The 17,758-nt window shown below is 48.4% G+C and overlaps 1 protein-coding gene and 1 long non-coding RNA gene across 2 annotated transcripts in view; one reads left to right on the forward strand and one right to left on the reverse strand.

Moving 5' to 3' along the window:
• LOC139229817 (uncharacterized) lies at nt 1-8,770 on the reverse strand. Its single transcript, XR_011587815.1, has 3 exons — nt 8,627-8,770; nt 3,092-3,173; nt 1-2,799 (listed from the first exon to the last, which is right to left on the reverse strand). It is a non-coding gene; the product is annotated as an uncharacterized lncRNA (long non-coding RNA).
• Nucleotides 7,379-17,758, forward strand: part of LOC139229816 (zinc-binding protein A33-like) — a 27,057-nt gene continuing 16,677 nt past the window's right edge. The window contains exons 1-3 of the mRNA XM_070861408.1: nt 7,379-8,524; nt 11,221-11,307; nt 16,684-16,908. Of these exons, the coding sequence (XP_070717509.1) occupies nt 8,087-8,524; nt 11,221-11,307; nt 16,684-16,908 (750 nt within the window). The 5' untranslated portion in view covers nt 7,379-8,086. The remainder of the gene's footprint in view (nt 8,525-11,220; nt 11,308-16,683; nt 16,909-17,758) is intronic.

A 17,758-nucleotide genomic window follows, 5' to 3' on the forward strand; every position in this document is an offset into this window, starting at 1 on the left:
CTGTGAAGACTATAGTCCTTTATTGCAGCTCCTAGACTGAGGACACCAAGAGGTGAGCTCCCTTTTAGACTGGGTTACCTGCAGTGTGCAGGTGACCCTTAGATCTCCAGCAGCCGCACCCTCTGGTGTACAGGTAAGGTGTGTACAGGGTGAAGGTACATTCAGTGTTACAGTAATTCATAACATTGTAGGCATGCATACATAAAAACACTCCCTCCTAAGCATTTTTCAAGTTCTTGTTGCCATGACCTGGCGCGGTAATCAATAGTAGGCTGTAGGAGGTTTTGGTGAGGGTTGTGTGGGTACCAGGTGTGATCCCTGTGCTTGAGGCTGGCCTCATACATTCCCCCCCTCACACACAGACACCACATGTGGATGTCACTGTTGTGGGATCCCTCAGTGGGGGAGTCAGTGCAGTGGATAGGGTACATACTTTGTAGAGTGGGTAAGTGTTGGTATGTGGTGGTGGGCAGGGCCAAAGGATTGTGTGGGTTCCTTGTCCTCCATTGGTGATGAAACTCTGGTCATCCCAGAGTCCGCCAGGAAAACTGGAGGGTGCTGGCCTCTCGCTCCTGGTGCTGGCCCTGGTGGCCCGGGGGTGTAGGGCCGGTCTGGGGCAGGTTGCTAGTGGTGGTGGCTGTGCTGCCCATTGACCACTGTCCCTGCAGTGGGTCTGCTCCCACTGGGTGTGTGTGTGTGTGTGCCCTTCCTGGGGCATCACATTTGTCCCAAAAGTCCAGGCTCCATGGTCAGGTAGCCTGCTGGACCTGTGGGTCTCCCACGGGGGGATTCCTCTAGCATTTACATTGTCCCTGTCGAACCCGGTGTCCTTTAACAGTCTACTTCCTGTATACATGACACATTGGCTCCGATCATACATAGTCGAGTCTACACTGTTATCTCTGTTTACATTGTTACTTACAGCATCTACATCACTTTCTTGTATCTCGGTCTCTCCATACATGGTTACATTTGTCATTTTTAAATTTCTATCATCATCATTAAGCATTACAAACTTGTTCTTAACATCACTTACATTTTACTCATCAGTTATTCCGGCATCACAATTCCACGTTACATTATCATACCTGCATTCGCTAACTGCATTTTTAACTTTAAAGTCCTTGTCATCTTTAGAGTAAAACTGTCCCTTTAAATTCTTTGGGTTACCGGTCTCCTTTATGGGGGCCTTCCAATCCGGTTCACTGCTCGGTGCCACGTGTCGCTCCTCCAATGCTGCCCCTCGTGGTCTGGTTGTGGCCATTTTGATTTTAGGTTCTTCGCCTCGTGGTGCGGCCGCCATCTTCTTGCTCGCCTCCAGCTAGGTTGTGGTGATCTTTTCCTTCTTAGGTTCAGCCACAGACGTCGGGAATCCACTTTTTTCAATGATGTTCTTCCCTTGGAGTCCTACCATGGCCCGGAAGGTGAAGTCTGGACGTTCGGTTTGGGTGATCTCGCCATGGTGTTGTGAAGTCGCTGCTGCAGTTGAGCTGGACGGTAGGATTTCTTGGTGCAGCGATTGATCCATGTTTGGGACTGTGGGGGGTGTCGATCGCTGGAGATCGGAGGGCGTGGTCACATCGACCGACTTGGACCTGCTTCATCCAACTTCTTCCCAGCAGCGTTGGACCATCGCCGGCAACGATCCACAGGGAGAGTTTGCTCATCACGCTGCCCTGGGAGACCTGGATGTCCACGCTGCCAACAACTGGGATTTTACCTTTGGTGTAGGTGAACAGCTTCGCCTGGATACGAGACAGTTTTGATCGTTTGATGGTTCAAAGGTCGTCTGGCTAATCAAAGAGTGGATCGCTCCTGTGTCGATCTCCATTGAAACTGGAACTTTGTTGATGTCTACTTCCATCTTCCATGGGGAACTTTCGGTGCAGCAGGTCTAAATTCCATACTCTTCTTCCAGGGGTTGAGCAGCTTCCTCTTCATCTGTGTCGGAGCCCCGGTGATCAGCCAACTCTTCAGCGACGCGGTGAGTAAAGCTTTATCTGTACATTCTTTGAAGGTGACCTTTCGCATTGCAGCCTTTGCAGGTACAGTCTTTGTAGCGGCACTGGTGGGCCCTGTGGTTTCCTCCACAGCGCCAGCACAGGGCTAGCCGATTGGCCCCATGTGGCGAACTCAGGGTTGCGGGATTAGGGGCAGCATTTCTGCCTTTAGAAGTTGCCATTCGGTTCACTGCACTCATTAGTTTAGAGTCCAGGGTGTGGATCATCATTTGCCTGTAGTTGCCGGCCGAAATCATGTAGGCCTGGCTCACTTTAATTGCCTTCTGCAGGGCGACTGTGATGTCCACAGAGAGCTGTTTGTGGAGGAGGTCCTCCTGGCCGATTCCGATAACAAATATGTCCCTTAGTGCCAAAATCACATGGTGCAGCCAATCTTCTTAAATCTGCAGCATACTTAGCAATTTCTTGGCCTTCGGGTCGTCGGTGAGTGTAAAACCGGTGCCTGGCTGTGAGGATGATTTCTTTGGAATTAGTTGCTCTTGTATTAAGGTTACAAGTTCCCTATAGCTCTTGGTTGTTGTCTTTGCTGGGGCTAGCAAGAACCCTGACGAGGCCATGGATAGTGGGCCCACAACTACTAAGCAGGATGGCCCTGCGCTTGTTCAGCAGTGTGGCCGGTGTGTCCCCATCCAGGTTGTTGGCAATAAAGAAGTGTTCTAAGCTTTCCATGAAGGCATCACAATCTTCCCCATCAGTGAATTGTTGAAAGTTGCTGAGATTTGACATGTTGTGCATGTCGTTCGTGACCTCGCCGCCAGTTATTGTATATGTAGGCACTCTGTTAATGAATCCACAAGGCAGGGGTATGTTAGTTAAACTGTGAAGACTGTAGTCCTTTATTGCAGCTCCTAGACTGAGGACACCAAGAGGTGAGCTCCCTTTTATACTGGGTTACCTGCAGTGTTCAGGTGACCCTTAGGTCTCCAGTAGCAGCACCCTCTGGTGTACCGGTAAGGTGTGTACAGGGTGAAGGTACATTCAGTATTACAGTAATTCATAACATTGTAGGCATGCATACATAACATCTCCCTAAACCTTCAACACTACAAAAAAATAGATGAACCAGTTACCTCATTGATGTTTGCACTGTGCACAAAATGGCTGCCGCCTCAGTCTGCCTCATAACAACAGTCACTGCTTTCAGAGTATTGTCTGTGAAATACAAACATAGAAACATAGAAATCAACAGCGCAGAAGGAGGCCATTTCGGCCCATTGTGTCCGCGCCGGCCGACAAAGAGCCGCACGACCCTCGGTCAGCAGCCCTGAAGGTTACATAATAAACCTATGAACGATGAACAATAGCGGAAAGGTAAAGAGCACCCAGCCCAACCAGTCCGCCCCACACGACTGCGATACCCCTTGCACCAAAACATTTTACACTCCACCCCAACCATAGCAATATGATCTCCTGGGAGAGGCAAAAACCAGATAAAAACCCAGGTCAATTAGGGGAAAAAAAAACTGGGAAAATTTCTCTCTGACCCATCCAGGCAATCGAAACTAGTCCAGGATATCACCCTGGCCATATTTAATTCCCTGCCAAGGAAATGCCAAGCGATATGAAATATAAATGCAAGTGTTCTTTTTTTTCCGCTTTCAGCTTGTTACCTAGTGAAGGAATGAAAGACAATCAGAAGTCAGTTTTTATTTTGTGCTGTGATTTTGACGGAGGTTATCCTAAATCGCACCAAGTCCTGTTCACCCATCATCACCAGTGCTCACTGGCCTACATTGGCTTCCGGTCCGGCAACACCTCGATTTTAAAATCCTCATCCTTGTGTTCAAATCTCTCCAGGGCCTCACCGCCTCCCTATCTTGAAACCTCCTCCTACCAGACAACCCTCTGAGATGTCTGCGCTCCTCCAATCCTGGTCTCTTGCGCATTCCTGATTTCCTTCGCCCCACCATTGGCGGCCGTGCCTTCAGCTGCATAGGCCCTAAGCTCTGGAATTCCCTCCCTAATCCTCTCCACCTCGCTATCTCTCTCTGCTTCTTTAAGGTGCTCCTTAAAACGTATCTCTTTGACCAAGCTTTAGGTCATCTGTCCTAATACCACCTAATGTAAGAAAGAAAGACTTTCAGATATATCGCGCCTTTCATGACCCACCGGACGTCCCAAAGCACTTTAAAGCCAATGAAGTACTTTGTGGAGTGTAGTCACTGTTGTAATGTAGGAAACATGGCAACCAATCTGCACACAGCCAGCTCCCACAAACAAATGTGATAATCACCAGATAATCTGCAAGCCAAATATTTGTTTGATAATGCTCCTCCGAAGTGCCTTTGGACTTTATACTCTGTTAAATGTTCTATGTAAATGCAAGCTGCTGATGTCACAGTGGAGAACTCTCCCCATGCCCCCCACTCCTCCTGCACTGGTGTGTTAGTGATACTACAGACACTGGGGGAAGAAATGCCTGCTACATTGTACATGGGAAGAACACAGTTGGACTGTTTGCAAAGAAGTATAAACCTACGAAGGACGGGGATCCGGGCAGTCTATGGGACACAAACGATGTGTATTCAGGATTGCAACACACACTGGCAGGGGAAGTTGAATCCGAGGAGGCAGCTCGGGAAAGACAACAATTAGTTAAACAAAGTGGCCCTGAGGAGTTCTCTTGCCGGAACACTGATGGAGTCTGGTGGAAGCCCCGAGAGAAAAGGCATCAATGGTTGAAGATGGCCATTGATGGCATTTTGGCGAGGATTCCTCATCCGTAACCTCCACGCTCTCCTGGCCGGCCTCCTATCTTCCACTCTCCATGAACTTACACTCATCCAATAATGTGCTGCCCATGTCCTAACTCACACGAAGCCCCATTCCTTCATCACCCCCTGTGCTCGCTGACCTACATTGGCTCCCTCCATGGCTTTGCCCTCCCCATCTTTGTAATCGCCTCCAGCCCTACAACCTCCCGAGATCTCTGCCTTCCTCCAATTTTGGCCTCTTGAGCATCCCCGATTTTAATCGCTCCACCATTGGTGGTCGTGCCATCAGCTGCCGAGGCCCCAAAGCTCGGGAATACTCTCCCTAAACCTCTCCGTCTCTCTACCCCTCTCTCTCCTCCTTTAAGATGCTCCTTAAAACCTAGCTCTTTGAAAAAGCTTTTGGTCACCGGCCTTGATATCTCCTTGTGTGGGTTACGCTTGTGTGAAGCACCTTGGGACGTTTTACGATGTTAAAGGTGCTATATAAAGACAAGTTGCTGTTGCACACAGGATTTCAGGATCGGTATGTGAGTTGAAGGAGCATAAGTCGGAGGAAGTTGTGTACAAAGAGCACCGGGCACTAGTCAGACTGCACCTTGAGGGAAGAGTTCACTTCTGGTCACTGAGACACAAGGGCAGTTCAGAAAAGGGCCAAGAGTCTGGTCCCCATTGACCTTGTGACTTTGTAGCAGCTGTCAGTATCAGCTGTGGCTCAGCGGGTAGCACCCTTGCCTCTGAGTAATGAAGGTTGTGGTTTCAAGTCCCACTCGAGGTACTTGAGCACATAAATCTAGGTCTGACACTCCAGTGCAATGCTGAGGGAGTGCTACACTGTTGGAGGTGCTGTCTTTTGAATGAGACGTTAAAGCCGTCCCATCGGTTGTCTCAGGTGGATGTAAAAGATCCCACTGTACTATTTTGAAGAAGAGCAGGGGAAGTGTCCTGGCCAATATTTATCCCTCAATTAATATAACATTAACAGTTTATCTAGTCATTATCACATTGCTGTTTGTGGGAGCTTGCTTGTGTGCAAATTGGCTGCTGCGTTTCCTAAGTTACACTTCAAAAAGTACTTCATTGGCTGTAAAGCGATTTGAGACGTCCGATGGTGAAGAAAGGCGCTACTTCAATCCAAGTCTTTAACTCTTTCTTTGTGATAAAACCTGGAGCGGGTCGTAAACTCCAGAACCAAGCAGATACGTGCACCATATAAGGGGAATTTCACACTTCGGCCTGTATGTTACACCATGTGGGACACTCCCAGCATAGGTATTATGCCGTCTATAATTGAACCAGTACTCAGATTATTTCTGTGACCTGACTGTGTGGTATTCCCCATCAGTTTTGACAGTCTATATTTAAACTGATTATTTATATTTAGAAACACCTACGTATCTAGAAACACCTTTATTTCAGATATGATTTCGTGCTTTTTTTTCTCAGTATCATAGCAGCCTGCGTGTCGCCCCTCTGATACACTTGACCTTTGAATTACTCTGTTGGGCTGATCTCACTGGGCATTTCAGACCACAGCGGGCTTCAAGAAAAGGAAGACTTGAAAGAACTTGATATCTTGGCATTTTTGAGAGATAAGGGAGTCAAGGGTTATGGGGAACAGGCAGGGAAGTGGAGTTCAGGCCAAGATCCGATCAGCAATGATCTTATTAAATGACAGAGCAGGCTCGAGGGGCCAAATGGCCGACTCCTGCTCCTATTTCTTATGTTCTTTTACAACCTCAGGACATCCCAAAGTACTTTGAGATTCCTTTTTGAAATGCAGTCACTCTTGTAATGGGTTGGACACAAAGCAAAGCTCCTGCTACACTGGCCTATCAAATTTAGGGGTACATTAGCATAGTGGTTATGTTATTGGACCAGTAATCCAGAGTCCTGGACTAATGATCTAGAGACGTGAGTTCAAATCCCACCACGGCAGCTGGGGAATTTAAATTCAGTTAATTCAATAAATCTGGGATAAAAAAGCTAGTATCAGTAATGGTGACCATGAAACTATCGGATTGACAGAAAACCCCATCTGGTTCATTAATGTCCGTTGGGGAAGGAAATCTGCCAGCCGAAATGTGACTCCAGACCCAAAGCAATGTGGTTGACTCTTAACTGCCCTGTGAAATGGTCAAGGAGCAATTAAGGATGGGCAATAAATGCTGGCTTTGCTAGCAATGCCCACATCCCATGAACGACTAAAAAAAATACTCCCAGGTTAGTATGTAGCAGCCTCAAGCATTGCACTAATGTCTGAAGCATTGAGACTAAGACGGTTAGCTCCTTTAGTTTTTTCCCCCCCATTTGTTCTGATGTTGGAAAGCCGCCCATATTAGCCACCCTTAACAACGGAATGGTTTCTTTCAAAGCCTTTGGGAGTCCGCCACATAGTGTGGAACTTGAAATGGACTTCTCCTCAATGCTCAGGATAGGGGGGCACGAAATAGGTTTGCTTGTTGATGCAGAGGCAGGTGGGTAGAGCCACCGCAAATTCACCGCCAGGAACGCCTTGAGACTCTCCGCTCGGACAACAATAGGTTGCAAAGAGTCGGTTTGGACTCTCTGACTGTCCCTCCCTCTGTGAATGTCACGTGGATTTCTGCCTCTCTCTAATCTGCAAACATCCTGTACAAAGGTCTCTGCAACTGCCGTGCTTTGTGCAACGCCGTCGGAATTCCCCATGAAGTGTTTTACGGCACTTATATGGAAATGAAACCAATAGCCAGAGATGTTAATAGGAGGAAGTGGTGCTGAGATCGAGACACCGCAACTGAGAACGTTCGCACAGACCCGAGCAAGGCACTTCAGGGAGAGAGCGAGAGAGACGGACAGACAGAGACTGATGACGCTAGAGATAGACTGTGCAGAGAAAGGAGAGAAAAACAGAAAGAGACAGTGACAGACAGACAGAGAGAGAGAGAGACTGATGAATAAGTAGAGATAGACTGTGCAGAGATAGAAGGAGATAGAGAAAGAAAAATAGAAAGACACTGACAGAGGGAGAGAGACAGAAAGAGAAACTGACAGACAGAGAGAGAGAGAATGATGAACAAGTAGAGAAAGTCTGTGAAGAGAAAGAAGGAGATAGAGAAAGAAAAATAGAAAGAGGCTGACAGAGGGAGAGAGACAGAAAGAGAAACTGACAGAGAGAGAGAGAGAGAGAGAGAGAATGATGAACACTTAGAAAAAGACTGTGCAGAGAAAGAGAGAGAAACCTACAAAAACTGACAGGGAGAGAGAGAAATAGATAGATTGGCAAGTTGGAACAGATAGCAGAGCAGGAAAGACCGAGATAGAGGGAGCTAGAAAGAGAGAAACAGAACGAGACAGAGGGAGAAAGCGAGCCCGATGGCGAGGGCCACAGTTGGATGTAAAAGGCAAGAGATGGCCGACAACCTGAGCGCTGACCTGAGCTGCCCCATCTGCATCGACTTCTTCAGCGAGCCGGTGACCCTGGTGTGCGGCCACAATTTCTGCAAGGACTGCATCCTGGCCACCTGGACGCAGTCGGGTCAAGCCGGGGGGATCTCCTGCCCCCAATGCCGCCAGGAAACCGGCAGGCTGGAGGTCAAGGCCAACCGGCTGCTGGCTAACATCGTGGAGGGCTTTCAGCGGCTGGGGCGGCCGGGGGCGGCCGAGGTGCCGCTCAAGTGCAGCCTCCACCACCAGGAGCTCCGGCTCTTCTGCTCCGATGACCTGGAACTCATCTGCCGGGCTTGCTCACGGTCTGAGGAGCACAGGGACCACAGCTGCACGGTGGTGAAGGATGCTTATGAGGTCTGCAAGGTAAGAGCGTTGGCAGATATTTAGTGCACCGAGGGGAAAATTGCCGTCGGAGGCTTCCTTCAGACGAACGCCTCCGACCCCAAATTGTTTTAACGAAAATACCTGGTGGTCCCGGAGGAATGTACGATTCTGGTCGGAGGCATGGTTTCGCAGTCCAGCATACAGGAACATGTCTTTCAGGGGTGGAGTCAAGGGGCTGGATATCCCGGCCTCCTCGGGTCCGTACGGAGTGTGTACGGACCCGGGAAGGCATCTCAAAAGCCGGTTTTCAGCGCACAATGTGCATGCGCTGAAAACTGGCTTTTCCGATCGGTCAAGCTGGAGCTTGACAGATCCTCCGTATCTCGGGAGCGCGGACGTTTGCAAGGGCAAGATTGCGGTATTTACCCATATCTTGCCCAGCAACTGTCCTCAAAACTCTTGCACCTGAAAAAGCAGGTGTATAGCCTACTTTTACAGGCGTAAGAGTTTAAAAACATACAAAAATATAATAAAATTAAATTAAAAAAATACAATATTTTTAAAAACCCTGCCCACTACGTTACATTTATTTTTAACCATAATTCAAAATCTTTTAAAAAAAACTCCGCATTTTTTTTTCTCTAAGATATTTATTAATTTTAATTTTAATTAATTTCCATTATGTGAGGTGTGTTTTTTATTTTGTAATATGTTTATTGTGTTTGGGTTTTTCTTCTCATTAATAGCAGTGAGAACTGGTAGATACGGAGTTCCCATTGCTATTAATGAGAAAGCTGTGGAATACTGTACCTGATTGGCTGAGCAGTCACACGTGACTGCACCTTCTGCGTTGGAACCTGGAGGACGGGAGTGCACTTCGAGGCGCGAGAAGAGACGGCCTCCCGACCGGAATCCCACGCTTCTCCGGGACCACCAGGTAAATTTGTAGAAATGTTTCATGTCGGAGGCAATTGCCCACGGGTAGCCTCCGACCACAATTTTAACCCCTATATGTTGATACATAAGGGATCACAATTGTGTGTGACCGGCTCGATGGGCCAGATGGACTTTACCTGCCCGTCATTTTTCGTATGTTTGTACGTATTTGAATCCTGGAGTCACGTGGGCCTGGACCACCAATGAACATCAAGTATTCTCATTGATAATAATGGGAACTCCGTTTGTATGAGCTCCCATTACTATCAATGAGAATACCCCCCCCCCCCCCAAAACACAGAAACACAACACAATTAAAAACAACTCACATTTAAAATTTAATTGAAATAAATATAATTAAATGTTTTAGAAAAAAGCATTTTTTTTTAAAGTTTGTTTTAATAGTGATAAAAAATAAACTTACCATAATGGACAGGGTTTGTAAATATAAAAATGAGTGATTAAATTAAATATTTCTATGTTTTTAAATTCTTACACTGGTAAAAGTAAGCTATACACCTGCTTTTACCAGGTGTAAGGGTTTGAAGGACATTCACTGGGCAGGAGTTGGGCAAATAGCTCAATCTCTGCCTTGCGGAAGTCCTTCCTGCAGTGATGCGTTGGATCTGTCAAAAGATGCACCGAGAACCGGCATTTGCGAGGCCTCTTCGGGTGCAATGTATTTCTTCTACTCCACCACCATCCACCAGCCAGTGTCCCATCAAACTAACCTCAGCATGGCTTGTCGGTTTGATGGGACACTGGCCACCCTCATCGCCCTCTTCCCAAGTGCTCGCTCATCATGCATGCCCCTGGGCAATAAGAGTTGGTAGGCTGGCCAATGTTGACTCCGACAAGGGTGTCACTGGCTAATGATCAGGAGAGAAACCTTATCTTGATTTTGTTCCACAGCCCTACCCCAGGGGTGCTGCAACCAATTGTGGTGCACCAAATGTGCCAGTTGAAGCACTCTCGCCTCTGAGACAGAAGGTTGTGGGTTCAAGTCCTGCTCCAGAGGCTTGAGCACATAAATCTAGGCCACACTCCGGTGCAGTGCTGAGGGAACGCTGCACTGTCCGAGGTGCCATCTTCTGGATGAGACATTTTGGAGATCTCACCTGCCCACTCGGGTGGATGTAAAAGATCCAACGGCCACTATTTTGAAAAAGAGTAGGGGACTTCTCCCTGCTTCCTGGACAATATTTATCCTTCAATCAACAGTACCAGAGAAAACATTATTTGGCCAGTGTCCCATCAAACCGACAAGCCATGCTGAGGTTAGTTTGTGGGAGCTTGCTGTGCGCAAATTGGCTGCCGCGTTTCCCACATTACAACAACAACTTCACTCCAAAAGTTCATTAGTTGGCTTTAAAATGCTTTGGGACGTTCTAAGGTGGTGAGAGGTGCCAAAGAAATACAAATCTTTTCTTTTTTTTGCATTACCGCCCACTTTGAGTATAACAGAGCAGATTTAAGTGGGCGAGTTGAACACTCATCGTTAGTTCCCACAGAAATGAGGCGATCAGCTCCATCAGGCAAAGGAGGGGACAAATAGAAAGAGAGGTGGACAAAAAAAAATCAGGTCCATATTTGCCGCACGCAATCCGTGTGCCGAAGTATGTACCCGAGTTCCATCATCGCATTGAGTACTTGGTGAACAAACATGGACCGCTGACCATTTTTTCTGATGGCGGGGAATAAATTGGGGGCACTGCCCCTTTAAGAACTCTACATTAACTTAAAAGTCTCCAAATGGGAGCTGCCAAGTTGACACTACCAATATTTTTTTTCTTTTCAAGGCGAATTCGATTCAACTGCTCCAGAACAGACTGAAGGAATATCGCGAAACCCACACTGCAACAGGACTGAAGATCTCCAAAACCCTGGTGAGATTTTATAGGTAACAAACTGGCTGTTACATTGTTAAATCTGATGTGTTACCCATCAGCAGTTTATAAAGCAGTTACAATGTGAGAACCCTGCACCCACACATCGAACCCCACACATAGACCCTGCACCCACACACCAAACCCCAACATACAGACCCTGCACCCACACACCGAACCCCAACAGACAGACCCCGCACCCACACACCGAACCCCACACATAGACCCTGCATCCACACACCAAACCCCAACATACAGACCCCGCACCCACACACCAAACCCCAACAGACAGACCTCGCACCCACACATCGAACCCCACACATAGACCCTGCACTCACAGACCCTGCACCCACATACCGAACCACACACATAGACCCTGCACCCACACACCGAACCCCACACACAAATATCTCACACTGACACACCGAACCCCCACACACAGACCCTGCACCCACACACCGAACCCCCACACACAGACCCTGCACCCACACACCGAACCCCCACACACAGACCCTGTACCCACACACCGAACCCCCACACACAGACCCTGCACCCACACATCGAACCCCACACATAGACCCTGCACCCACACACCAAACCCCAACATACAGACCCTGCACCCACACATCGGACCCCACACATAGACCCTGCACCCACAGACCCCGCACCCACACACCAAACCCCAACATACAGACCCCGCACCCACACATCGAACCCCACACATAGACCCTGCACCCACAGACCCTGCACCCAAACACCGAACCCCACACATAGACCCTGCACCCACACACCGAACCCCACACATAAATACCTCACACTGACACACCGAACCCCCACACACAGACCTTGCACCCACACACCGAACCCCCACACACAGACCTTGCACCCACACACCGAACCCCACACACAGACCCTGCACCCACACACTGAACCCCCACACACAGACCCTGCACCCACACACCGAACCCCACACACAGACCCTGCACTCACACACCGAACCCCCACACAAATAACTCACACCCACACACCGAACCCCCACACAGACCCTGCACCCACACACCGAACCCCCACACATAGACCTCACACCCACACACCGAACCCCCACTCACAGACCCTGTACCCACACACCGAACCCCCACACATAGACCTCACACCACACAAATACCTCACACCCACACACTGAACTCCCACACACAGACCTTGCACCCACACACCGAACATCCACACACAGACCCTGCACCCACACACCGAACCCCCACACACAGACCCTGCACCCACACACCGAACCCCAACATACAGACCCCACACCAACACACCGAATCCCCACACATAGACCTCACACCACACACTGAACCCCCACACACAGACCCTGCATCCACACACCGAACACACACACCGAAGCCCCACACACAGACCCTGCACCCACACACCGAACCCCCACACATAGACCCTGCACCCACACACCGAACCCCCACACACAGACCATGCACCCACACACCGAACCCCCACACACAGACCCTGCACCCACACACCGAACCCCACACACAGACCCTGCACCCACACACCGAACCCCCACACACACACACCCTGAAACCACACACAGAACCCCCACACATAGACCCTGCACCCACACACCGAACCCCCACACACAGACCCTGCACCCACACACCATACCCCACACATAGACCCTGCACCCACACACCGAACCCCCACACACACACCCTGCACCCACACACCGAACCCCTACACACAGACCCCCCCACACCGAACCCCCCCCAACACCAAACCCCCCCCCAACACCGAACCCCCCCCAACACCGAACTCCCCCCCCCCCAACACCGAACTCCCCCCCCCCCAACACCGAACTCCCCCCCCCCCAACACCGAAACCCCCCCCCCCAACACCGAACCCCCACACACGGATCCCACACCCACACACCACACACACAGACCCTCAAACACTTCTTTCAGAATGAAAGAATTTTTATCAATTCCTAAAGGATAAAAAAAACATAAAACTCCAAAGAATGAACTAACCCACTAATTAGAGTATAACATCTTTTATTTTACCAGTCAAGGACAACTATAATTACAATTGAAGAATACTTTTAACAGAGTATCTTCATTAAGATAACTATACTTCCACATTCTGTAGTTCAGCAAGACTGGATCAAATTACACATTCCAGACAAACTGTTGAGTGTGTCTTGTCCTCCAAGGGGACCAACCAGAAATCTGGTGTTGCAAATAGATGCAGTATAATCTACCTGCTCTTATTTAATACAACCAGTTAAAAGATGAAGATGGATGTAAAGTGAAAGGACAATCCTCCATAACGCACAGTATTAATGTTATTTGCCTATTAACTTGTTGATAAAAGATACACAAGCACAAATTTAACAGCACTGTGGCTGCTTTTGATCATAAATAAATAATTTACATATTTATCGCGCCTGTCACAACTTCAGGATGTCCTAAAATGCTTTACAGCTAATGAAACAGCAGATTCTCTCCAAACTCTATTACAACTGTTCTTATCAATTCGAAACTGTCCAACCTTTGGCCCTCTTTTAACAATCACATTTCTTCAGCGAATCTGCTCAACCACACCCTCACTACTACCTTTGATGCCCTAGTCCCTATAGAAATGATTATTCTCTCTCACCCTTATCATTCCCCCTGGTACAGCCCTCATCTTTGCTCCCTCAAGTCAAAAGGGCACAGAATTGAACACATGTGGCGGATAACTGGTTTAGCCATTCACCGCCAGATCTGGCTCGAACACGTAAAACACTATCGGTTCTTACTCTTGTCTACAAAACTGCTCACTATTCCAGGATCATTCTGGATTGCAAAAATAACCTCAGGCTACTGCCAACTGTCTCCTTAAACCCCTCTTCCCTGTCCCACTCGCCTCCAACAACAAGTGTGCTCGTGGACTTCTTTGTCTCAAAGATTGAGACCATCCGATCAGCTGCTTCTGCGAGTTCCCTTCCTTCCCCTAGCCCACCGGGCCAAACTTCATCTGACGCTCCCACTGCCCTAGTCCTATACTCACATCTTTCCCTAGTTTCTCTTTGATCTCCCCTCTTGACCTCTCCAAGCTCATCTTGTTCATGAGACCCACTTCCTGTTCCCTTGACCCTATTCCCATTAAACTGCTGACCACCCAACTTCCTTTTTTTGGCTCCCATTTTAGCCGACATTGTTAATAGTTCTCTCGCCTCAGGTACTGTTTCCCTCTCATTAAAATCTTGCTGTCATCACCTCTCTCAACAAGCCAACCCTTGACCCTACTTTGCTTGCTTGCTATTGCCCCATCTCCAATCTCGCTTTCCTGTCCAAAATACTTGAACGTGTTGTTGCCTCCCAAATCCATGATCATCTTTCCATGAAATCAATGTTTGAATCCCTTTAATCTGATTTCCACCCCTGCCACAGTACCTAAACTGCTCTCATCAAAGTCACAAATGACATCCTTTGTGACTGTGACGAAGGTAAACTATCACTCCTCGTCCTCCTCGACCTGTCTGCAGATTTTGACACGTTGACCACTCCATCCTCCTCCAACGCCTCTCCACCATCGGCCACCTGGGTGGGACGGCACTTGCCTGATTCCATTCTTATCTATCTAATCGTAGCCAGAAAATCTCCTGCAATGGCTTCTCTTCCCACTCCCGTATCATTACCTCTGGTGTCCCCGAAGGATCTATACTTGGTTCCCTCCTATTTCTCATCTATATGCTGCCCCTTGGCGATATCATCTGAAAACTCGGAGTCAGTTTCCACATGTACGCTGACGACACCAAGCTCTACCTCTCCACCCCTCCTCTTGACCCCTCCATGGTCTCTAAATTGTCAGATTGCTTGTCCGACATACAGTAATGGATGAGCAGAAATGTTCTAAATGGTCTCCAATTAAATATTGGGAAGACCAAAGCTATTATTTTTGGTCCCCGCCACAAACTACGTTCCCTAACCATTGACTCCATCCCTCTCCCTAGCATCAAACTGAGGGTGAACAAGATTGTTCGCAACCTAGGCGTCATATTTGATCCTGAAATGAGTTTCTGGCCACATATCCGCGGCATAACTAAAACCGCCCATTTCCACCTCCGTAACATTACCCGCCTCCGCTCCTGCCTCAGCGTCTGCTGAAACCCTCATTCATGCCTTTGTTACCTCTCGACTTGACTACCCCAACTCACTCCTGGTCAGCCTTCCACATTCCACACTACGTAAACTTGAAGTAATCCAAAACTCAGCAGCCTGTGTACTAACCTGCACCAAGTCAAGATCACCCATCACCCCTGTGCTTTCTGTGCTACATTGGCTCCCAGTTAAACAACGCCTCTATTTCAAAATTATCATCCTTGTTTACAAATCACTCCATGGACTTGCCCCTCCCTATCTCGGTAATCTTTTTCAGCCTCACAGCCCCACAAGATGTCTGCGCTCCTCAAATTCTGGCCTCTTGAGCATCCCTCATTATAACTGCTCAACAATCGATGGACGTGCCTTCAGCTGCCTGGACCCTAAGCTCTGGAACTCCCTCCCTAAACATCTATGCCTCTTTACCTCCCTTTCCTCCTTAAAACCTACATCTTTGAACAAGCTTTTGGTCATCTGCCTTAATTTTTTCTGTGGCTCGGTGTCAAATTTATCTGTTTGTCTGTAACATTGTTGTGAAGTGCCTTGCGATGTTTTACCATGTTAAAGACGCTATATAAATAAGTTATTATTAATAAATGTATTCACGGAATGTGGGTGTTGCTGGCAATGCCAGCATTTATTAACCTTGAGTGATTTGCTAGGCCATTTCAGAGGAGAGTGAAGTGTCAACTACATTGTTGTGGGTCTGGACCCTAATACCCTACTTTCTTCCCTAAAGGGCATTAGTGAACCAGATGGGTTGTTATGACAATCAGGCCATTTCATGGTCAACATTACTAATACTAGTTTTTAATTCCAGGTTTACTTAATGAAGTGAATTTAAATTCCCCAGCTGCCGTGGTGGGATTTGAACTGGGTCAGTCGCCCAGGCATTTGGATGACTCGTTCAGTACTATTGCCACTATGCTACCATGCCCTTGCACGCAGCAAGCTCCCACAAATAACAATGTAATAAATGACCAGACCATCTGTTTTGGTGATGTTGGTTGAGGCATAAATTTTGGCCAGGACACCGGGGAGAACTTCCCTGCTCTTCTTCGAAAGAGTGACACGGGATCTTTGACCGGACCATCTGCATTTGTCATGTTGGTGGTTGATGACTGATTATGAGATGGCTGTCGGAAATGTGGACTTGCTTGATTGTTGTTGATCAGGAGCCTCGGTATATTAACGGCGACGTACGACTTTGCGCCAACCATTCCAGGAACATGCGAGCTGCCTGCAGGATCAGATGGTGGCGGAGTTTGCGGAGCTGCAGCGGTTTCTCCAGGAGAGGGAGCGTGCCCTGATCCAGAGGCTGAAGGGTGAGGCTCAGGCTGTGGTTAGTCAGCTGGTGGCTAACATGGCTCTCATCTCCACGAGATGCGCCCGTATCGAGCAGGCGCTCGAGGAAATACAGTCGATGCGGGAGAGGACGCAGCTTCTAAAGGTGAGACCTGTATTAGGGGGGGGCCCCCTACAAAATAAGGGGCTGGAATCTTCCACGTATCCACGGCCGGTGAGACTGGGGCACATATAATGATTGTGGAAACTCGGGTGCAAGTGAGTCACGCATGTAACTGCGCTCCGCCCCAAATTCCTCGCCCTGTTACATCATCATCATCATAGGCAGTCCCTCGAAATCGAGGAAGACTTGCTTCCACTCGAAAAGTGAGTTCTTAGGTGCCTGAATAGTCCAATACGGGAATTACAGTCTCTGTCACAGGTGGAGCAGATAATGATTAGAGGAAAGAGTGGGTGGGGAGTCTGGTTTACCACATGCGCCTTCCGCTGTCTGTGCTTGATTTCTGTATGCTCTTGGCGATGAGACTCGAGGTGCTCAGTGCCTTCCCAGATGTACTACCTCCACTTAGGGCGGTCCTTGGCCAGGGACTCCTAGGTGTCAATGGGGATGTTGCACTTTATCAAGGAGACTTTGAGGGTGTCCTTGAAACATTTCCTCTGCCCATCTGGGGCTTGCTTGTCTGTTACACCTGCCCATCAATCCCTGTTCCCCGAACGTAGCTGGGCTCAATATATCAACTCCCTGGTGGTTTACTGTGATTGTTTGTTTTCCAGTCATTCTTTTTCTCAATCCCAGCTCAAACCTGCTCTGTGCATTCTGGCCCTTTTGAATGCATTTTTATGGCATCAGTTTCAAAAATTGACAACTTGCACGATTGCATATTATTAGACGTGCTCGGAGAGGGGACAAAAGAGATTTACTAGAATGGTAGCAGGGATGAGGGACTTCAGTTACGTGGAGAGACGAGAGAAGCTGGGGTTGTTCCCTTTCGAGC

Source organism: Pristiophorus japonicus, chromosome 19 (assembly GCF_044704955.1).
Source record: "Pristiophorus japonicus isolate sPriJap1 chromosome 19, sPriJap1.hap1, whole genome shotgun sequence".
In the NCBI taxonomy this organism is placed as follows: domain Eukaryota; kingdom Metazoa; phylum Chordata; class Chondrichthyes; family Pristiophoridae; genus Pristiophorus; species Pristiophorus japonicus.